Source organism: Ursus arctos, chromosome X, assembly GCF_023065955.2.
Source record: "Ursus arctos isolate Adak ecotype North America chromosome X, UrsArc2.0, whole genome shotgun sequence".
NCBI lineage: Eukaryota > Metazoa > Chordata > Mammalia > Carnivora > Ursidae > Ursus > Ursus arctos.
The window spans coordinates 30,411,899-30,436,589 of record NC_079873.1 but is presented as its reverse complement, the minus strand read 5'-3'; the positions used below and the strand labels follow the sequence as shown (position 1 = coordinate 30,436,589).

Below are 24,691 nucleotides of genomic sequence, written 5' to 3'. Positions count from 1 at the left end.
CAAACCAGGGCAGAGTGGGGATTAACGAAGTTGCAAAGCCCCCTGTAAATCTATATCGTATTAGGGAAATTTAAAAAATGGGAGTTAGTACATTACGTAAGCGTGCTACACATTATTTGAGCACCTACTAGATGAGCACTTTCCATATATTCTGATTTAATGCCCATGATCTCCCTGGAAGATTAAACACTAATAATATTTTACATGTAAGAAACCTGACATTCAGTGAGGTCAAGGTCACACAACCAGAGAATGATATAATTGGAGGCTGAAGTCATGTTTGACTTCTAAATGTATTCCTTTGCAACACAATAACAGTAAAATAGGAACCAGCAAAGTTAAAGATACGCAATTTTACCATTGCAATGTGGTGGCTAGCATGAATGCAAGGCCCAAGCTTTCAATGAAAAATGCAAATTTAAATAGCACTACTTTTGCTCAGCATCACACTCTGAAAATACATGTGACAGGCAGTGCTTCTTATCACATACAATATTAGAAATCAAGCTTTGAACTTCATGTGTATTTTAAAGATGGCAACTGGTAGTATACATCATTCTGGACAGTGTATAGTTTCAGAGAGCAGCAGAATGCTAAATATAAATGCTATCTTGTTTAAACAGAGGCCTAACATAAGAACTTTATTGTGCACACAGCAAACATTTTGTTTTGACACTGAACAGAAGTTTATGGGAAAAAAATTTAAAGTCTTCAGCAAAGCTGACTAAAAGCTTGTTTGCAATTGTTTGGACGCGGCTTTCTTGTGCCAGTGTCATAACAGATTTCATTCTAGTGTAAGAACTTCCGAACTGCAAATTTGCAGAAATGAATCTTAGCTGTAATTTACAATTGTGTTGAACTGAATGAACACAATCACTTTTCAGCAAGTAAAAGACCACTTTCAGCTGCTATTGAAAAAATACAAGGTAATTGTTGGCTACATCACAATTGATCATTGCTACCTATTTTCTGGAGCTACCATATTATCTAGGGTCAATGGATAATAAGAGAGAATTTCAGAACACTATCATGAATGTTCAGGGTAGGAGCTAAATTTACTAAAATGACTAAAAACCACCTTAAACATGAATTCTCAATATTTGGTTTTGTAATGTAGAATAAATGGCTAAAGCACCCTGGTGAGGGCATTGAACCATGTCCATGGAACGTTCTGTACCATCTAAAGCCTTGATAGTGTAAGTAAATGGTATATGAAGATATTCTTTAATTTTTTTCATTTTTATTTTTTTACCTGAGATACAATGGACATATAACATTGCATTAGTTTCAGGTGTAAAAATATTCTTGTTGTTTAGTGTTTCGAGATCATTTTAGGCCAACATGCTGTGATCACCATATTAAATTATTTCAGCCCAATTTTTGCTCATACATTTAAATGATTTATAATTCAATAGATGATTCTTGTCACTGCCTTTCTCTTTTGTACTTCTGTCAACTCTTTGGACAAATGTAAGATATTCAACTACTAGAGTACACCCTACCCCTTTCTTTGGTCACAGATAAATGTCATTAATGATTGTAAGAATTTCTAAAGATTTCCTTGGAGATGAAAGTATGTTTGTGGCTAAAAAGTCAGAGTTCATATGAGATAATTATCAAATCTTATACTTAGGCTAATAAAATCAACTGTACTAATTAGCAATTAGATAAAAGTTGTTTAAAAATATTTAGGGGGGGCGCCTGGGTAGCACAGTCAGTTAAGCATACAACTCTTGATTTTGGCTCAGGTCATGAACTCAGGATCCTGAGATCAAGCCCCCCATCCGGCTCTGTGTCCACGCTCAGCTAGGAGTCTGCTTGGATTCTATCCCTCTCCCTCTGCCCATCCCTCCAGTCATGCTCTCTCTCCCCCGCTCTCTCTCAAATAAATAAATAAACAAAATCTTTAAAGAATACATTTAGGGATGGTCTTTTCTACAATATGTTGGAAGAGACGTTCAGAAAATCCTCTTTCGACTATGGACTATGAGAAACAAACTGAGGGCTACAGAGGGGAGGGGGGTGGGGGAATGGGATAGACCGGTGATGGGTAGTAAGGAGGGCACATATTGCATGGTGCACTGGGTGTTATACACAACTAATGAATCATCGAGCCTTACATCGAAAACCGGGGATGTACTGTATGGTGACTAACATAATATAATAAAAAATCATTATTAAAAAAAAAAAAAAAAGAAAATCCTCTTTCAACTGAAAATGTTAAGTTAAACACGCATATAAGCTAAGAAAGCAGAGATCCACTGTATTGAGTCATCACTGGAAATGACACTTGTTCTGGGATATGGGCTACTCTGTGCTGGCCTGGAGTCTTGGATCTTGGGGTCATAAATGTGAATCAGGGAACAAAACTGTCAGCTAAAGAGCCCACACTTACATGGTCTGGAGTCTAGATTTCACATTATATTTTTGGACTACCAGGCCCCAAATTAATTATTTAGCTTCTCAGGTCTTCATCTCTCATGACAGAAAGGGAACCAAGCGGTATCCCTACAAGTTTGAATAGTCTCGTCTTTGTTATTAAATTTGCTTTTTAAAGTCATATTGCAATCCTGATATTCACAGGCTGGAGGGCACTGATCTGATCACTATGATATCCTCAAAAGGAACTCAGAACAGTTATGCCAGAGACACCTGTGCTCTATGTAGATTATTAAGGAACAACTGGTGTCAATTATTAGAAAAAAGTGATATGTACATTATATAAAATTGTACAAACTTAATCTTACATGCACAAGTTCATTTTCTTACGCTATATAAGAAATCAGTTGCTCTATGTTGTAAACATGTATGATTATAGTCATCTCTAAATCATATTCATGACATATGTTATTGCAGTCAAAATAAATTTAAGGATTATTGTTACTAAAGTACATGCTTAGACCTAAAGCCTTATCATCTTCACCTAAACATTAGTCTTGTATAGAAACTCACGTTTCTACCTAAGACAACTGGAAATTTAGTTGCCTATTTCACTACTAGAAATAAGCAACAGATTATTACTACCTCTCTCTATATTTTGCTACATACTAATCCTGTAATAATGGACAGTAATATTAGCTTTACGCATTCTAATATTGATCCAGACCAGCAAGGTCACTATCTGGTTATTAGGGAGAGAATTAAGCCATCATGTCTTAATGCATTCAGTCATTAATACAGGATCTCTGTCATGCCTTCATATACAGTATTTTTATTTGCTTGGTTTTGTCTGTCTCTGTCTATTTTCCTCTAAGGTCACATGTTTTCATATTTAGGTTGACTGATTCAATATTTTTCCATGTTTCTGAGAATAGCTGACAAAAAACCACAATTTTCAAATCGAGATAAAATGGGCTTTCCCTCTTTAAAAAAAAAGATTTCTTATTTATTTGAGAGAGACAGAGCACAGGAGCAGGGGAGGAGCAGAGGAAAGAGAAGAGGGAGAGGGACAAGCAGACTCCCTGCTGAGTGGGGAGCCCGACTTGGGGCTCAATCCCACAACCCTGAGATCATGACCTGAGCCAAAATCAAGAGTCAGTTACTTAACTGACTGAGCCACCCAGGTGCCCCCAAACTTTCCCTCTTTAATAAATCTATCCTCCCGATCACTTCTTTTTAATTTTCAAATTTAATTTTTAATGATTTTTTTTTAGTTTTTGTCAGTTTTTTATATTAAGATTTTATTTTAATTCCAGTACAGTTAACATTCCATGTTCTATTAGTTGCAGGTGTATGATATAGTGATTCAACAATTCTATATATTACTCAGGGCTCATCATGATAAGTGTGCTCTTTAATCCCCATCAGCTATTTCCCCATCCACCACACCCGCCTCCCTTCTTATAAGCATTAGTCTGTTCACTATAGTTAAGAGTCTGTTTCTCGGTTTGCCTCTCTTACTTTTTTGTCCCCTTTGCTCGTTTGTTTTGTCCTTTAAATTTCACATATGAGTGAAATCATATGGTATTTGTCTTTCTCTAATTTATTTCACTTCGCATCATAGTCTTTAGCCCCATCCATGTCATTGCAAATGGTAATGTTTCATTCTTTTTTATGCCTGAATAATATTGTTATATATATATATAAACATATATACGCATGCAACTTCTTTATCCATTCACTTGGGCTGCTTCCTAATTTGGCTATTGTAAATAAACATAAGGGTACATGTGTCCCTTTGAATTAATGTTTTTCTGTTCTTGGGGTAAACACCCAGTAGTGCCATTACTGGATCATAGGGCAGTTCTGTTTTTAACTTCTTGAGGAAGCTCCATACTGTTTTCCTCACTGGCTGCACCAGTTTGTGTTCCCACATCCTCAGCGACACTCGCTGCTTCTTGTGTTTTTGATTTTAGGCATTCTGACAGGTATGAGGTAATACGGATTGTGGTTTTGATTTGCATTTCATTGATGATGAGTGAGGTAAGTATCTTTTCATGTGTCTGTTGGCCATTTGGATGTCTTCTATGGAGAAAAATCTGTTCAGGTCTTCTGTCCATTTTTCAATTGGATTATTTATTTTTTGGGGTATTGACTATTATTAGTTCTTTATATATTTTGGATACTCACCCTTTACTGGCTATATTCTTTGCAAATATCTTTTCCCATTCCATAGGGTGCCTTTTAGTTTTGTTGATTGCTTTCTTTGCTGTGCAGAAACTTTTTATTTTGATGTAGTCCTAATGGTTTACTTTTGCTTTTATATTCCTTGCCTCAGGAGACATATCTAGAAAAATGTTGCTATGGCTGATATTAGAGAAATTACTGCCTGTGCTCTTTTCTAGAATTGTTATGGCTTCAGGTCTCGCTTTTAGGTATTTGATCCATCGTGAATTTATTTTCGTGTATGGTGTAAGGAAGTGTCTAGTTTCACTCATTTGCATGTAACTGTCCAGTTTTCCCAGCACCATTTGTAGAGGAGATTGTCTTTTTGCCATTGCATATTTTTGCCTCCTTTCAGAAGATTAATTGACCATATAATTGCGGCTTTATTTCTGGGTTTTCTATTCTGTTCTATTAATCTATGTGTCTACCTTTGTTTCAGTACCATACTGTTTTAATTACTACAGTTCATGGGCTGCCTGGGTGGCTCAGTTGGTTAAGCATCTGACTCTTGATGTCAGCTCAGGTCTTGATCTCAGGGTTGTGAGTTCAAGCCCTGCACTGGGCTCCACGCTGGGTGTGGGGCCAACTTAAAAAAAATTATTACAGCTTTGTAGTATAACTTGAAGTCTGGTATTGTGAAACCTCCAATTTTGTCTTTCTCTTTCAAGATGGGCCTTTTTTGGTTCCATACGAATTTTAGGATTGTTTTAGTTCTAGGAAAAATGCTGTTGGTATTTGGATACGAATTTCATTAAATGTGTGGAATGCTTTGGGTAACAATAGACATTTTAACAATATTTGTTCTTCCAAAATCCACGGGCATGGAATGTCTTTTCACTTCTCTGTGTCATCTTCAATTTCTTTCATCAGAGTTTTATAGTTGTCAGAGTATAGTTTTTACACATCTTTGGTTAAGTTTATTCCTAGGTACTTTACTATTTTCAGTGTAATTGTTAATGGGATTGCTTTTTTAATTTCTCTTTCTGCTGCTTCATTATTAGTTTATAGAAATGCAACAGATTTCTGTATGTTGATCTTGTATCCCGCAACTTTAACGAATTCATTTATCAGTTCTAGAAGTTTTTTGGTAGAGTGCTTCAGGTTCTCTACATTGAGTATCATGCCATCTGTGAGTAGTGAAAGTTTTACTTCTTCCTTATTGACTGGATGCCTTTTATTTCTTTTTGTTGTCTGATTGCTGTGGCTAGGAATTCTAGTACTGTGTTGAATAAAAGTGGTGCGTAGACATCCTTGTCTTGTTCCTGACCTTAGTGAAAAATCTCAGTTTTTCCCAATTAAGTATGATGTTATCTGTTAGCTGTGAGTTTTTCATATAAGGCCTTTATTATGTTGAGGTATGTTCCCTCTAAACCTACTTTGCTGAGGGTTTTTATCATGAATGGATATTGTACATTGTCAGTGCTTTTTTTGCATCAATTGAAATGATCATATGGTTTTTATCCTTTCTCTTCCTGATGTGATAGATGAAGGTGATTGATTTATGGATACTGAACCATACTTGCATCCAAGGAATAAATCCCACCTGATTATGGTGAATGTTTTTAATTTTTAATAAAAAATTTTATTTAAATTCAATTAGCCAAGGTATAGTACATCATTAGTTTTTGCTAAAATGTTCAGTGATTCATTAGTTGAATATAATACCCAGTGCTCATCATATCACATGCCCTCCTTAATGCCCATCACCCAGTTATCCCATCCCCCCAAACACCTCCCTTTCCCAACACTCAGTTTGTTTCACAGAGTCAAGAGTCTCATATGGTTTGTTTCCCTCAATGATTTCTTCCCATTCAGTTTTCCCTCCTTTCCCCTATTGTCCTCTGCACTATTCCTTATGTTCCACATATGAGTGAAACCATATGATAATTGTGTTTCTCTGATTGATTTATTTCACTTTGGAATAGGAGAAGATATTTGCAAATGACACTACAGATGAAGGGCTGGTATCCAAGATCTATAAAGAACTTCTTAAACTCAACCCCCAAAAAACAAATAATCCAGTCAAGAAATGGGCAGAAGACATGAACAGACACTTCTCCAAACAAGACATTCAAATAGCCAACAGACACATTAAATATGCTCCACATCACTTGCCATCAGGGAAATACAAATCAAAACCACAATGAGATACCATCTTACACCAGTCAGAATGGCTAAAATTAACAAGACAGGGAACAACAAATCTTGGTGAGGACGTGGAGAAAGGGGAACTCTCTTACGCTGTTGGTGGGATTGCAAGCTGGTACAGCCACTCTGGAAAACAGTATGGACGTTCCTCAGGATGTTAAGAATAGAGGTACCCTATGACCCAGCAATTGCACTACTGGGTATTTACCCCAAAGATACAGATATAGTGAAAAGAGGAGACGCATGCACCCTAATGTTCATAGCAGCAACGTCCACAATTGCCAAACTGTGGAAGGAGATGAGATGTCCTTCAACAGATGAATGGATAAAGAAGATGTGGTTCATATGTGCAATGGAATATTATTGAGCCATCAGAAAGGATGAATATCTACCATTTACATCGACATGGATGGAACTGGAGGGTATTATGCTAAGTAAAAAAAAAAAAAATACAGTTGACATATCTTTCAGTTAATTATATGACCTTCCTTAGTGTTGCTTACTATCAGAAGTACATTTGACTCTCCCTTCTCCCTTATCTCTCCATATCTGATTTTCATCAGATGTAACTGTGGTGGACACTATACAGCATCAATCATATTCCTTATCAGGAATGATGGACTTATTTCTGTAGCTACAGGGAATGATACTGGAAGATGAAAATTTGGTCAACCCTCTTTCCGCATTGCCTTCGCTTGAAGAAAATGCCTCATCCAAAGTCAAACCTACTTCCACACTCAGTCTACTTTCAATAACTGATCAACACAGCAGCATAAAGGCCCAGTCCCATTCTCCTAACTTGGGACAACTACAAAGGGCCATCCTAGCTTAAGAGGCCCCAGTGAGTTGAGTAAAAGCCTTCACTGGACCTAAGAAGCCCAACTTCTTTCTCCTCCTAGTCCATGTACTGCTTACCATTCCTTTCACAAATACTGATCGTAATACATCTCCCAAAAAATGTCCTGTCAATCTCCCATCTCAGAATTTGAATCCCTGAAAACCGAAGCTGTTAGAGCATCATTTCCCATTTTTATTTCTTTTTTTTTTAAGATTTTATTTATTTGACAGAGAGAGAGACAGCCAGCGAGAGAGGGAAACACACAAGCAGGGGGAGTGGGAGAGGAAGAAGCAGGCTCCCCAGTGTAGGAGCCTGATGTGGGGCTCGATCCCAGAACGCCGGGATCACGCCCTGAGCCGAAGGCAGATGCCCAATGACTGAGCCACCCAGGCGCCCCTCCCATTTTTATTTCTTTTAAAACTGTTCTTCTTTTCTTTAATCCACTATCACTGGACTAGTTCTGTCTGCCCTTAACTATGTTTTTTTTAAAGATTTATTTATTAGAGAGAGAGAGAGAGCGAGCAACCAGGGGGCAGGTGGTGAGGAGCATGTGGAGAGCAGAGAGAGAATCTCAAGCAGAATCCTCACTGAGTACAGAGCCTGACACGGGGCTCAATCTCACGACCCTGAGATCATGACCTGAGCTGAAATCAAGAGTTGGAGACTCAACCGCCTGAGCCACTCAGGTGCCCCTACCCATAACTTTCATTTAAAATGGTCAATCTTCACTATTTTTTCTATGGCTAGAGAGGCATTCAAATTCAAGTCTCCATATCACATACTTGAAACATGATTGTAGCTCACTGCAAGCTGCTGTAAAAATTCCAAATGCATCCATTTTTCAAAATTTCTACCTACCAATCAGTATGACATGATACCCACTGTGGTATATGCTCTCGATGTCCCACAAAAATCCCCTCTGCAGACAGTTTCCATATACAGCATTGGTTTCCTATGACTTTTCCGGTGGGGACTGACCCATTGCCATGGGAATTCACACTGAGAGCAAACGTTAGCCCATGATGGATTGGAGTTAGTGGATGATTACAATCTGCTTGCCCTTTGGCATGACAATTCTCTCTGAAGGTTCCCCGTGAGCTTCCCCAGGTCTCAGCAGTAGTCTGATATCTAGCTTAGTTTTTATTGACTTTCTCCCTTTAGCATCTTACCTTCCCATTCTCTCAGAGTGCTTCCTGTGATCAACTCTCATCTAAACCACTTGCAATTAAACTCTTTTCTCAGGGTCTTCTTTGAAGAGAAGAAGCACAAATAGTGAGAACTGATCAGCTGGAATATTATTAAGGGCTCCTAAAGGATCTTTCAGATCTAATTGCCCTCTCTTGCCCCTCCTATCTGTTTTTATATTTTACCTCTAGATTCTTCTTTCTAAAACTCTGTTGACTCATGCCCCTTAGAAATCCTCAGTGGCTCCCACTGCAATAAGAAGTCAAACAAAACGCTGCCCATCAAAGTCTGCCTGTATTTCTAACTGTATGTCAGCCTGCATTTCCTATCACAAACACACTGCAGACACACTCCTCTACTCATTACTGACATGAAGTATCTTGTCTGTGTTTTCAATAAGGTTGTTTCCTCTGCTGTAATGCCCTCCCCACCATATTGTCTAATAAATCCCACCTTATCCTTTGAGGTCGAAATCAAACCCATTATCCCCCTAAAAAGACCTCTCATACCCCCAGTGTTAGTGTTAGACCTCTCATGCTCCCCAGTGCCATGTTTAAACTTTTAGTATATTACAGTGTACCTTTTACTGAGGTGATTTATGGATACGTATTTCCACCACCAGATATGAATTCCTAGTAGGCAGGAGCCATGACACCCATCTTTGTATCTATGGCTAATATTCGAAATAATTAACAAACCTATATTCCGATGAGAAAGGACACCAGAAGAAAGTCCTGGGCACCCTGATGAGTCATGTTTTAACCCTTTAGTTGCTGCTGGCTTGCTGGGAAGTCCTGGGGGGGCTGAGGGAGGGGCTATGGTGGCTATAGTGGCAAGGGTTTTACTATAGTGGAGCTTAAACAATTGAGTATATGCCAACACATAAGGAAAAGCATCTGTTACAATATTTTAACAAATAGGGCATAAGTGGTTGGATGTCAGCTTTGTTCACAACTACTATACTTATCAAGGCTTCTCAAGTTATAGGCCTTTTGTAAATAATTGTTACATAATTAAGAACAGAACTGAAAAGAAGCACAAAGTTTTTTAAAAAGACCACTGATACATACATGCACACGATACACTTCTTTAGCCAGTACAAAGAGGAATATTCTCATATACATATGAAAATGTTATAGTCTGTTTTTTAATCACATTAATAGCTGTTGGAAAGCAATTACATTTACGCTGCTTCAAGTACTGTATAAGTTTTCTTACAAGAATATCAATAAAAATGGACTTAGCCTTCTTTACAGGCTCACATTCTCCAAATCATACCAAAACATTAATTCACCTCTAAGGGACTGCCCTGGAAAGAGCAATCATGATAGCATCTTGCAAATATTTTTCAAAATTATGAGAAGCCTGCCAAACCTCTTATGTAGCCAGCAACATTTACTAATTCATCCTCACTTAATGGTGTACCCAGAGTTGCCTTTAACTTCCCCCAATTCTTTCTAAAGTCCTTCAAACTAGCATGTTAAATGAGTCCATATCTGTTCAGTGAAAATATGTATTGAAGTTTTATGGTCTCAGAAAGGCTGCCAAAACTAACAAAAAAACGACTACACAAAGGAAAGACATATTAAATATGATTACTTAATTATTCTTAGCTCCATTTCCATAACATTAAGAGTCTGATTCATAGACAAGGAGTTTGGTTTGCTTAAGGGAGTCATACACATTTCTAATACAACAATGTTGTGCAGTTTGAGGCTCCTCATATGTTCTTTCTCATACATAGCAGAACTCTCTCCCTTTTGTAGAACAGGAAACTGAGATTTAATATGTTTATCAAAAATAATGGCAAATCTGAATGATTTTGCTGCCCTTTACAAAAGACTAGTGAACATTCTAAAACTAAGGGAAATCCACCAGTAGGTCTGTCGTTTGATTATTAAAATGGGAAGTGAACTTTAGATTTCTTAAAATCAATTCTTCTGAATTACATAAAAAATGACAAAATATGCTACTTTATTGAAATGCTAGGAAGAGATTCACTATAGCTCAAAATCTACCCATCACATGGAGAATTATTAATTAGCTTTGCAAAGCCAAATGTCTGAAAAGTGGTGGGAGGATTTCGGGAGATGCTAATAACTATGACTCTGGTGATATGTGAGGTCAAGCCCACTAGAAGCAGACAGTGGGGGAGGGCAAGTCGGCTCCTGCTTAACAGCACATTCTGTTCCAGTGGTATTGAATGGATCACTCCGTTTGCCATTCTGAAGTTTCCCTTCTGCTTATTACAGCGTCGGCATAGTAGGTATAGACCCTTCTATGCTAAGTATAGACCGTTTCCTAAAACATTTTTTGTCGAGGCAAATAGGGTGGAGACAATAGCTCGTCCACGGAGCACAAGATTGCTACTAGGTGTATACTTACTACGCTTCTAAATTAAATCCATTTACCTACATTATGATGATTTCCTCAGCAGGATCCAACCAGCGTGGGGCATTTAATTCTCTCCCAAAGAGGACAACTTATTCCTTTGATGAATCGCAGTTCCTCAGTTCTTCCCTATGACTCTTCTACCTTCTCAAGCACCCTCCTTTCAAAAGTTTATAGGAATAACTAGTACTGTTTCCATGCAAGCAATTCTGTTCAGGAACCATCAGGGCAATTTGTATAAATGAATGCTTTATTAGAGATGAAGGAAGGAAACCTCACACACCAAAACCTATTTTTTCATGTATTGATTCAGAGCATATGCTTGTTTTTATAATACCTATTCACATAAACAGACATTCTCATAAGATGCTGCCTGGCTCATAAATTGGTATAAGTATTTGAAAGTATTACCACAATTTTAAATGTAAATATCCTTAACTAAATATTTCTACTTCTATAAATTTATCCAAGACATACATTAAAATAAATGGCCAAGAGAGTATAGCAATAGACATAAAATGTATGTCCCAAAGCTCTGATTATTCAGAAAGCTATTGACTGAAGTGGAAAATTAAACTTCCCTCTGGGTCATTTATTAGAAAGGGGAAATGTAAACTATATTTTTTATTTCTTCTCATCATGTATCTGTCCTAGTGTGGTGGTTAATAATATTTTACTAATGGTTTTGTTACCTTTGAATACACCACGTTTCCAAGGGGATACATGTAGAATATATGAAACTGCACTATCCGGGTCTATGGTGACCTTTGGATTTCCCCACACTATTGGAAGATCCGAAGTTACCTAGAAAAGAGATTTCAAAGAATTACATAATGTCAATATTTACATGAAATTTGTATAGCAAGCTAAAGCATAGAAGAAACTGAAAACCTAAATACTTCCATTAAAACTGTTCACCTTTAAATGAAAAGCAAACCAGAAAAACACTACATACAGTAAAAGAAAAATCTGAGGAGAGACCTCTGAGAAAATGGAACAAAGAAAATGGTTGTTACAAAAAGAACAATACTTATTTTCTGTTGCTACTTGTAGCAAGATCACTGATGCTTAGATAACTTGAATATCTTTTATAGGCCATGCATAATTTTCTTTATGTAACCTGATGTGCAAAAGATGAACCATTTCAGTGACTTCTACATCAATATTAATACAGCAAATAAAGACTATTTAAGCAGCATTTGACCATAACTCTGGTTAAATCCAACTTTCAGATCATTGAGTGCTACATCTCAGTACCCCCACTGCTTAGGCAAACACTAATCTACCTTGTGTCTACAGATTTGCCTCTTCTGAACAATTCATAGAAATCATATAACGTGGTCATTTGTGATAGCTTTTTTCACTTAGCATAATGTTTCAAGGTTCATCTGTACTGTGGTATATATCACTATATCATTTCTTTTCATTGACAAATGATACTAAATTGTATGATATGCCACATTTTGTGTATCTGTGTATAAGCTGATGGAAATTTGGGTTGTTTCCACTACCAACGATGCTATGAAAACATCTATGGGCTTTGAAGTGGACACAGATGTTCATTTCTTATGGACACAAATGTATCTAGGAGTGGAACTGCTGAGGCAAATGATAACTCAATGTTTAACCTTTAGAGTCACTGCTTTCCAAAACTGTTTTTCAAAGTGACTGCACCATTTACTTTTCTACCAACGAGGCATAATGGCTCCTACTTCTCTACATCTTCTTTCAAAGTTTTTACTGTCATTTTAATTACAGCCATCCTAGTAAGTGTGAAGTGGTATCTCATTGTGATTTTGATTTGCACTTCTCTAATGACTAACATGTTGAGTATCTTCTCACATGCTAATTGTTCATGTGCATACCCTCCCTGGGGAACTGTCTACTTATTTATTTACTTGTAAAGATTTTATTTATTTATTTGCGAGAGAGAAAGAGAGGGAGATTGAGAGAATGGGTGGGAGGAGGGGCAGAGGGAGAAGTAGACTCTCTGTGGAGCAGGGAGCCCGATGTGGGACTCGATCCCAGGACCCTGGGATCATGACCTGAGCCGAAGGCAGATACTTAACTGACTGAGCCACTCAGGCACCCAGTAACTGTCTATTTAAACTCTGTATGTTTCGGGGTGCCTGGTGGCTCTGTCGGTTAGCATCTGACTCTTGATTTCGGCCCCCCATGTTTTCCTTGAGTAAATATCCCTCAGATTGTCTTAAGTTTTTGTTTAATTTCAAGGTCTGAAAATTTTCATTTTCACAATTTTTGCCAGTGTTTTATTGCTTTTGAGGAGGAACAGATGCAAGCAACTCCCTGCTCTACCATCTGGCAGTCCCGTATCTGCTGTTTTCCTTAATGGATAACTATTTTCTGCTACTTGATCACTTGGATAAAACGCCACAGCATTTTACCTGTATCTCAATTATGATCTCTGATTTTTTATTTTCTCTTTCATACTAAGAAGTCTCAAACTTCTACTGAAAACTATTCTTATAGCAGTAAGATGAACTACAACTTAAAAGTTTTTTAAAAAGGCATAAAAATGACTACTAGCTGAAGGGCCTGGGTGGCTCAGTGTTAAGCATCGGACTCTTGGCTTTGGTTCAGGTCGTGATCTCTGCTGAGCATGGAGCCTACCTGAGATTCTCTCTCTCCCTCGTTCCCTACCCGCCCCCCCCCGCTTTGCTCACATTCTCTCTCTCTTTCTCTAAAAGAAAAAAAAAAGACACTACAGCAATGAAAAATAGAACAAAGTAAAGATATGAAAAAAATATACTGAGTTTGAGTTGTTAGCAGATTGTCAAAGTGCAGGTGTACAGCAAGCAGTTGAGAACGAGGGACTGACATAACACATACAACCTGAGTAAAAGTGTAGATGTGGCATTTGTACCTTGATGACACATGGAAGCCAAGAAACTGCCAGGTGAGATGTTGTAAAGACATAGGAATACTTTGGAAGATGGAAACTTGAAAAGACATCAGGTTAGAGGGATAAAAGACTGAGATAAATAATAATCAAGAAATGGCAGGGAAATGAGGAATACAGAATGATATAAAATAAAAGGTGAAGAGTGTTACGAAGGCAGATTGACAATGTCAAACACTACAGGAGTTTTGAGGCAGATACGTTGGCAAAATAAGTGATTTTTCTTGACCCAAAGTCAAGGGTGATCTCTGTGGCAGCAGTTTCACAGCACAGTAGATGAGCCATAAATGGCCCACTGTAAATTAAGAAGTGATCATGTAATCATTGCTTTTTCAAAAAGTTTAGCAATCGTGGACAATAAAGTTGGTAATGGCTGAAGAAGGAGTATTATACAAACAAATTTTCTCTGATAATGGAAAAATGCGAAAATATTTATAGATTAAGGGAACTAATCCCACAAAGAGGAAGATACTGAAAGAGAGAGAAAAAGAGCAGGGGAAAAGAATGTGAATGAGTCTTGAATGCACTGAGGTCAACTTCATTTCACAGATGAAGGAATGAGGATGGAGAATCAGAAGCATTTCAGTGGTACTAAAGCAAGAGGATGATGAAAGCTGAAAGTTTAAAGCAAAGATTCTCAGCCCAGACTTTCTCCTTCGTGCTACCTCCATTGTTTCTCAACTGAATTTCTATTGAAATACAAGCAATAAACTTGTATTATGTATTAAATTTTATATTAAATGAAATGAAATGAAAGGGCAAATTCGTAATGCTCATTATTCTGTGTTGATTAAAAACAATGGTAAATTTCACATTAAGAAAGGAGATACTGTACCTATTGATAATATCTCTAGGAACAAATGTTTCTTAAATCTTAAATACATTTCTGTTCTTTTATAATTGTTCAAGATCTTTAAATATAAAAATATGGAAAAACTTCCTTGAAAAACTATTACGTGCTTGACACTATAATCTATGCTGGGTATAAAAATGTGGATAAGGGAGGCATGCCCCTTTTCTCAGTTTATAATCTGATGGAAAATAATAAAAAGGTAACAGTAATACGATATAGTATGTTTGATGGTGGAAAAGGTAAAAAAAAAAAAAATATATATATATATATATATATTGTAGAAGTACATGAAAGAAATCTAATCCCTAATTTTATCCATAAATTATAAAAGCTGTTCAAAAAATTTTTTGAAAATACCTTTTATTATCAATCTGGGAAAAGTGGCATCTAAGACTTGCCCTAAAGAATTAAAAGGTGTAAGACAAACACAGAGAAATGGAAGACAGGGAGTTGGGTAGAGATTTCCAGACTGGAGTGAAAAGAAATACTGTTTACAAGGGGCTGAGTGCTGAGCAGAAGCCAACTCTGGGAGTGCAGATTTGATCCTGAAGGTAAGAAATGATACTGACAAGTTTCAGCAGGGGAGTGACAAGATGAGATTTCTGTTCTTAATATTCACTCCATTTGCCATCCAGTAAGGAGAGAAGAAAACCAAAGCACATATTTTTTTCAGGATTACCAAAAAAAGGGAAAAAAATCAGAGGGTAAAGCTAGGGAATTTCCAAACTTCTACAATACCATCTGAAACTCAGGCACCTATGATGAATAGATATGTGAAGCTTCTTTCAAGGATTCTACTGGGTACACAACAATTTGTAGATAAATGTGGGAGTGGGGAGTGGAAAAATGTATTTTAGGATTGGCTTAAGTCAAGTGAGGAAAGCCAAGTGTAAAACTTCATAAAAAATAAAGATGTAAATAATTATGCACTTCCTCACATTCCCACTATTATTCACACTGATAAATGAAAGATACATTTTTGAAATTTTATGTCCACAGATTTCACATTAAAATTCTAAGAGCTGTAGAAAATACTTTTGAAAATACCTTTTGTTATCATATATAATTTATTCAGGTGAAAATACATGATTCAAATAAGTAGCTTTTAATGTGCTTTATGATTATATACTAACACTTAGATATACAACTTGTTTGGTGCTATTTCAACTTTACAACTGAAATGAAATTTAATAGCTGTTGGCCTAACAAAAAGTAGAATTCTAAACATTTCCTTATGTAACACTTCACCTAGTTAAGTAAAATTAAATGTTTTTAAAATTTCATATAATTCAATATAGTTCTTCTTAAAATACTTTCATCCTTTAAGAAAAAAATCTTACCTTAAATGTTTGGATGGTCTTTGTATAATTGGGCACCATTATGGGTTTATTTGTCATCTTCCCTACTTGACAGTCTATGGTGATATGTTCCAAGGCCAGGGGTTTTTTCCCAATCCCTTTTATGTCAAAGACACACTCCACACCATCTACTTCATTTTGTAGAGTAAGTTTGCCCTGTGACAGATCATCCAAATTTCAGCTCTATAGGAGTCACACTTCGATGTCAAACAATCTCTGCCATCCTATTAACTTTGAATCTGATTAATGAAATGAGCTTTCAAGGAGGTGTCAGTCACTGACATTTCTAGTTTATGTATAAATACTTCTACTGAATGAATAAAGATGAATATCCTGTGAAAAGCTCTGTATTTCTCTTTACTTTCTCTAAATGACAGAGTTTATATAGGCATTCTCATACATAGCAATTATATGGGTTTTTATGTCCTTGTCAAAGAAATATGTCTTAAGAAAATATTCTCTGAAGTACCAACTACCTTAATGAGTAAAAACAAAGGAACAATGATATTACTTTGTTAAACATGTTATGTAAAAATAATCTAGACATAAATACTGGCAGCCAATGGCATTGTGAATTTCAGAAATTTTATCCCTCAAGTTAAAAGATTTATTAAAGTTTCAAGCAGAGTGAAGAGCATAGAGTATATAACTTTTTTCCAAAAAGGTTTATCATAAATTATAAAGGTTAATATCATATATCAGTTTATTGACAAATTAATACTAGGAAAAAAATCAATGAGTTCATACCATAATCTCACATTCCAAAATAGGTCTGAACGTAAGGGGATAGTGCACAGTTTCACCTGGTCCAACAAATAAAACTGAAGGTCCATAAAACCATTCTCCTTCTATAGTAACTTGACATTTCCATTCATTCTTTGTCTCATTACTCTAAAGCATGAAAAAAATGTAGAAAAATATCAGAAGGGTGATGTTGATGAAGCTGAATTATGTATTAATTCTTGGCACTTTTAATAAAATTATACATTGTATTTTAAATTACATGTCATGAGAATCACCATTTGAAAGTCATACTTGTTAAGAACAACTATCAACAATGTGAATATACAGCATAAGGATGACTCTGTATGCTTTCATTGTCATATAGAGCATTGTCTAATAGGTTGATCCGTGGGTTATTTAATATTTAAAGAAATATTTGTTTGACTTATTAATTACTGTGAAAATTATAAATGGTCTTAGAATTACACATTCTACTCCTAATTATGGGCAATCTATCTGGTAGATTGCTCAGATAGCAAAGTTTATATGTCTCATCAGAACAAATTTTTGTGATTTGAACAGACTTTTCTTATATCTTTAATAATTAAACAAACAAAACCAACTTCTAGTCTAGAAAATTCAACATTCCTTTCAAATACATTACCTTTTTCTATGCTGCAGTGTCACTTTGAGAGCCAGTCTACAGCCAATCATTGTTCTTAGTGCCTATCAACCCATCTTAATAGTGAAGATCACAACTGAATTTGAAGCAGAGATCAAAGAGATCATAACTCTGCCTGGTAGAGCCAGGAATTCCCTTTTGAGTGGGCATGTGATGATAAGTTAAGGAAGTTGGAGTTATTTTTTAAAGGAAAGAGATCCACCAGAAGTGATTAGTGAGGTATGTAACATGGTAACATTTATATTGAAGAATAAAGCTCTGTCCTGGATGCGGAGAAACAAATGGAAGCAGATAACACAATTAAGAAATTGTAACAGTTCCAGATGAGAGGTTTGAAGGACTTTGAGACAGTAGCAGTAGGAATGGAGAAAAGTACCAAAAAAAGTAAGTAAGTATAAGTACCACTTACTACTGGAATATGCTGCGTAAGGGCTTCAAATGCTGGTGTTTCAAATTCAAACCTGGCCTCTGGATATTCTTCATTTACCACCCCTTCAATGCAATAGACACGCACATCATACCGTGATATCAGCAAAATTTTACAAGGGTAGCGTCCAGGACTGAGAGGAACAAATCGTAAAGGAACTAGAACAGATCCATCTGTAAGTATTAAAAAAATTTTTTTTAAATAGCTTAGTCATTTTTGGTGGCATAAATCCTAAAATTCATTTTGGAGTAAAGCAATATTTAATACTATTGTATTTAATTATATTGTATAATCTAGAAGAGAATAGTTTATCCTGAAGTAACACATTACCCCTAAATTGCCAGGGTATAACCAGCAAGTTTGTCAATGACAGAATATATCTTGTGCATAGGTCATAGGGAGGTCTACTCCATAAAGTCACTCAGGGACCCATGCTATGAAAGATACCACTATCTTGCAGTTGTACCATCAGGGATATCTCTCTTCCTTTGTTGACAGGTCAGGGGAAGGAAAGTGGCTAGAAGCTTGCTCAAGGGCTTTTCAGTGCTCAACTTAAAATAATACACATTACAGATGACCCTTGAACAACACAGGTTTGAACCACGCAGGTCCACTTATACGTGGACTTTTTTCAGTAAACACAGTACAGTACTAGAAATGTATTTTCTCTTCCTTAGGATTTTCTTAATATTTTCTATCCTCTAGCTTATTGTAAGAATACAGTATACAATATATACAGCATACAAGCTGGGTGTTAGTCAACTGTTAATGCTATTGATAAGGCTTCTGGTCAACAGTAGGCTATTAGTAGTTACGTTTTGGGGAAGTCAAAAGTTACATAGGGATTTTTGACCATGCAAGGGGTAGTTGCTCCTAACACATGTACTGTCCAAGTGCCAAATGTACATTTAATTGGCCAGAACCAACCACATGGCTCTATCTAACTGAATGGGGGCTGAAAATGAGACAGATATATGGAATTATTTGGCGAGCATTATTATTTGCTACATTTCTACGACTTAGGGGTACTCCGTCCCCTAGTAATCAAAATAATTTACAGCTTGACCAGCAGATGGAAATAATTTTTTCCACAGTTAATAATGAAGGGAAGCACTTAGAGGTATGCCCAATTAATACTTCTCGCATCACCTTGTTTGTTTTGTTTTTTTTTTTAAGAGTTTATTTATTTGACAGAGAGAGAGAGACAGCCAGGGAGAGAGGGAACACAAGCAGGGGGAGTGGGAGAGGGAGAAACAGGCTCCCAGTGGAGCAAGGAGCCCAATGCCGGGCTCGATCCCAGGACCCTGGGATCATGACCTGAGCCGAAGGCAGATGCTGAATGACTGAGCCACCCAGGCGCCCCTCATATCACCTTGTTATACCATTAACCTTAAGTCAATAGCTAATATCAATTCTTACAGAAGGCAGACTCTATGTTGGCCATCTCCTTCTAAGCAACACTAATTTTTCTTTTCTGAAGGTCACCATTTTCTTATTGTCCATGAAATGAGAAAATAGTTATAAAATCTCTCAATGCTAAAATAGGATGTAGTATAAGAGTCTAATTCAAATTTTACTGCTAATGGCAAACTATTTAAGTAATAGATAAAAAACAAAGGATAAAAAAATGTTCAAAGCCGAATTCTATATGAGGAGGTTCTCTGAAACCAAGAAAACACATCAAGCCTATCGACCAATAGACCAGGCAAGTATTATGACATTAATTAGCTACAATTTTAATTCACTCACATTTAGCACCTCAAATGTTAAAAATTGCAAACCTGTTTTCAAATACACTGAAGTTTATGCCAAGAAAACCAGTCACATCTGCAAGAACATTAATTGCCTTAAATCATTTTAAAATCAAATTGAGGGGGCGCGTGGGTGGCTCAGTCATTAGGCGTCTGCCTTTGGCTCAGGTCAAGATCCCAGGGTCCTGGGATCAAGCCCAGCATCGGGCTCCCTGCTCAGCGGGAAACCTGCTTCTCCCTCTCTCACTCCCCCTGCTTGTGTTCCCTCTCTCGCTGTGTCTCTATCAAATAAATAAAATCTTTTAAATAAATAAAATAAAATAAAATAAAATAAAATAAAATAAAATAAAATTGAGGATTTGTATATGTTACCTGTTAGGTGTTATAGATTATAAAAACATATTAATTACATATTATATAGCATGTTGCATATTGTATATTGCTATATGTCATATATTATATACTATATATAATGTTAGTATTCTACATTGTATATTAAAACGCACTGACAGTGGATCACAGTTGAAATCTATATATATCTAACCAAAGTTCAAGATTATCAGCTGGTCTGAAGAGAAAATAAAGGTTATCAGAATGTTATTTTTATTCCATCCTATTCAAGTACAGATTTAATTTTAGAATAAATTTTTTTCTCGTTGAAAAGGATGCCAGGCACATTTTATCATCTGTTATTCATTGATTGTTTTCATTCTGAATTATTTGAGTTGTGGCAACATTATTAGAACAAGTCAGGTGAGATAATCATTTGATCAAAATTTGTTGCTTTATTAACAGAAATAAAGAAACCTCACTGTTCTCTTTCACAAACACACTGAAATGAAAATATTTAGATTAGGTAATTTAAATAAAATTAAACTGCTTAGAATAGGAAATTTAAGCAACTCAACAGTAATTGCTATTCTCATCAAAGATAAAGAATAACTAGCCATTTAATAGTAAACAATAATTGAAATGCACAAGTCCCAGTATAAAGCTTCCATCAGAAGCTCTATGTTATACATGATTTCCCTTTCCCTAAAAATATCCACTTCCTAATGATACTGAGTCTGAAAGTGAAAGCCAAGGACATTCTTAAGTGTACATTTTCCAACTCATGAAATGTTCATGAGTAAAGACCCCAAGGAATGCACGGTGCCAGCCTCTCTCCTTTACCAGTCCAAAAAGGAATCCATCATAATAGTGGAATTCACAGAAATGATCACTTTATTTCTGAAGGTATATTGATAAAACAATATTTGTTTCTTTCCTTAAACATCTGAAGTAATTTAACTGATTCATGCCAGAAACATAAGCAGGATAATCCATGCTTCTGGATTAAGGTATTCATCAGCCAGTATCCACATTCCCTAGATGTAAAATAGCATAAGCAGAAACGATTTTGGTTTTTAAAAATTCGGAAATTTTACTGGCCACATTATGCCATCAAACCATCATTCTCTTTTAGGGACATGTTTTCTCAAAGTCCTTTCCGATTCTGCCCTGGAGCAGATGCCATCCATGCCCTGCCAGGTCACCTGGGCATTTAAATCCTCCTGCAGGCAAATGGCTTTATGGAAAACTGACTTTCTCTCTGAGGGCTTTCTCTGAGCATAGGAAGATACTCAGCCCTCACATGGATCAGGCCAGAAGTGATAGTTCATGCCTGTATTTGCAGTCCTCAACAAATGATGTATCAAATCGGTAGAAATATAACCCAGGGTCTTTGAGCTCTGGTAGGAATAACTCTGAGGTGAATTCTATGTGAACTCCTAGAGATCCCCAGTGCAACTGAGCCCAAACTGTTAACAGTGGCAACCGCTCATTAACACTACCTGAACTGGCTTCTTGCTGTCTCTCACTCTCTCACACTCCTACCTATGGTTCCTGAGATCACCTCTTAAACTACTTGCTCTCCAGACCTGGTTTCAGGGTCTGCTACCGGGGATCCCCCAACCAAACACACCCTTAGCCCAGGAAAGAGAAGTTCCTGTCCAGGGTCTCATGCTTTCTAGGGCCTTTAAGTCTCCTCTGTCATTGTCTCTCTGCACATGCAAGGAGTACATAGGCCCACTGGGACAGGCCTATATGGAACCCAGCCCCATCCATGTTCCCAGTTCATGTGATGCCATAATTCACAAACCAAAGTGTTGGATCCCATTTCCAGGGCTTGCACAGGACTCCTCTCTTTGACAGTTCCCTCACCAGAACACTCCTACAATGAAAGCCTAAGATGTGGCTATCAAGGGGAAGATGTAGATCAAGATTAATTACGCGAGCTGGGGCACCCACAAATTTGTACATGAGACCCCCTTATGGTACCTGCTGTTGAAGTTGAAGGAAGGAAGAGAAAGGAGTGGGTACTTGTCCAGGGCCCAGCTATTCTGTGCTATCATATTCTAGTGTAAAACTCTGAGGTGGCCAAAAATTCTAAATTCAAATGTGGTCTTACAGGTTAGTATAAAGTTATATTTGTCAAGGTGGAATATTTAAAAACTTGTTTTTTTTACCACTTAAAAAATTTACACATATGGTATATGGGCTTGCATTTGTACTTTCGACCTGGTATCACATACGTTAGGAACAATCTGGACCTGTCCTTTCCATCCCTACTTCACTCAGATGTAGCTCACCCTGTGCATTTCCTTCACAGATGATCCTGGTAACTGTGGCAGTTCCCAGGGTTCTATGATTAAAGATAACCAAATATATCTAAATTTACCAGATTACAGTTACCGAAGGAAATAAATTCTTTCACTCTCTAGTGAAAGAATACAAAATTTTATATAACATTAGCTACTAGAAGAAGTCAGTGTGATCTATAGTTTTTGAAATCACCCATAAAAATATGCTACACTCAGATCCTAGGAAAGGTCATGGTTGGCAGAATAAGTCAATGCTGCTCTTTCGGTCAGCTATCACTGTAGAAACAAACTACCTCAAACCTTAGTGGTTTAAAGAAACAACCATCTATTTGCTCATGATTCTGGTCTGACCTCATTTGGGAAAGCTTATCGACTTCATGTGGTGTTAGCTGGGCTCACTCATGATTTGGAACCTCAACTAGGAATTCTGGCCAGAAGCTCTCTAATCTATAAGATGAGCCAAGTATGTTTCATATAGTACATGAAAATTACTAGCTACAAAAGAAAGCCCTAATGTATAAATGGTTATCATAGATCTGCTACTTTCACATTCCTTAGTAATCCATTGGCCAAAGCAAGTCACATGGCCGAGACCAGGGTCAACAAGGAAGGGGAGACTACATAAAACACGCGTACAGGTAGATGTGATCCACTTGAGCTTTACTGAAACAATCAACCGCGTGTCAACTATAAAGAAAGACACATGTATAAAACTGGTAAGGTGAGAGTTAAAAATCCCATTTTCTAGTTTTAGCTCCCTTTCCTATATTGTGTGACCTTGGGCAAACAATTTAAAGAGTCTTTCTTTAGCACCTAAATTCTTAATCTGGTTAAATTAAGGAGTAAGACTTAATCAGTGGCTTTTAAACATCTTATTTTTTTGGCTTGTGGCGGGGGGGGGGGGGCGAGAAGGAGGTTACTGTGTCTGAAAAATACCTAAGACAGAATCTCAATACATAAATACAAAGCAAAGTAACCTAGAGTTGATCTGGTTGAAGTAAGATGAGAAGCTAGAAGCTTCCATTCATTCCCACAGCCCCCCACAGACAAACAAAAGCATGTTAAAAGAATGTCAGGGCTCTATAAAATATAATTTGATTAACTCATCTCTATTGGGTTTCTTTCTGCCTTAATATTTCATGATTAGATGAAAGTACATCAGAAATTTGGAAAAGACTGAGTAATACAGTAAAATGCTTATTATCTTATACAGTCAATTATTTAGGTATATTATTAGCAAGCATATCTTAATTCAGCAAATGAGGTACCAAGAGAATTACTATATTTATGATACAGATTAATTTATATAAATGAATTTATAATAAATATTTATTTGCTATAAATTAATGCATGAGTAACTATATTTTCAGAGAATTTTTTGGCCTATTTGCTAATCCCACTTCCATCTACTACTGGAAAGTTTCAGTGTAGATTTGTTTTTCTATTCTACAAATAAAAAGACCAAATCACATGCTAGGTGGAATTTTATCCATTTTAGTTTCTTTGTTATGTTCTTATTGGCACATGAGCATCTGCCTCCTAGATAACTCAGGTAAAGTAAGTGATAGATTTATTGTGTGCTAGCGATTGCTCATTACTGACCTTCCTCATTGAATATCAAAAACATGCAGTATAGACTTCATATAAACAAGAAAAGGATTCAGCAATTACAAATTTTAGAGTGTGTTTGATTTATTTTGTAAAATGTTTTTTTTTTTTAAGATTTTATTTCTTTATTTGAGAGAGAGAGACAGAGATAGAGCATGAGCAGGGGGGAGGAGGCAGAGGGAGAGGGAGAGGGAGAAGTGGACTCCTTGCTGAGTAGAGATTCCCCAGGACCCTGAGATCATGACCTGAGCCTACGGCACTCAGGTGCCCCAAATGTTTTCTTTAGTAGAAGTGTGGTTTAGTATCATCCACTCAGGAAAAACTGTTTTCTGAAATGACTTGCTGCTTAAATTGTTAAATTTATTACACTATTCAATAAAGTAACAGCTAAATTTAAAATGATAAAGACCCATATTATTTGTGGCCAAATTCAATTTTTGAAATATTGGTTAAAATGGATTTTATCACTTCAAAAGAGGCTCAACTACTTTTGTTTTCTATCACCAGGAAGATCTCAAAAAATGTAACACTTAAGGGTGAAAATAGATGGAAAAAAAGAG

The 24,691-nt window shown here is 36.6% G+C and overlaps 1 protein-coding gene across 1 annotated transcript in view; it reads right to left on the bottom strand.

Annotated features, from left to right (window-relative positions):
• CFAP47 (cilia and flagella associated protein 47) overlaps positions 1 to 24,691 on the bottom strand; it is a 478,944-nt gene that overhangs the window by 158,900 nt on the left and 295,353 nt on the right. Inside the window, exons 46-49 of the mRNA XM_048213784.2 lie at positions 18,113 to 18,303; positions 17,046 to 17,189; positions 16,281 to 16,454; positions 11,860 to 11,971 (exon numbers count right to left, since the gene is read on the bottom strand). Of these exons, the coding sequence (XP_048069741.1) occupies positions 11,860 to 11,971; positions 16,281 to 16,454; positions 17,046 to 17,189; positions 18,113 to 18,303 (621 nt within the window). The remainder of the gene's footprint in view (positions 1 to 11,859; positions 11,972 to 16,280; positions 16,455 to 17,045; positions 17,190 to 18,112; positions 18,304 to 24,691) is intronic.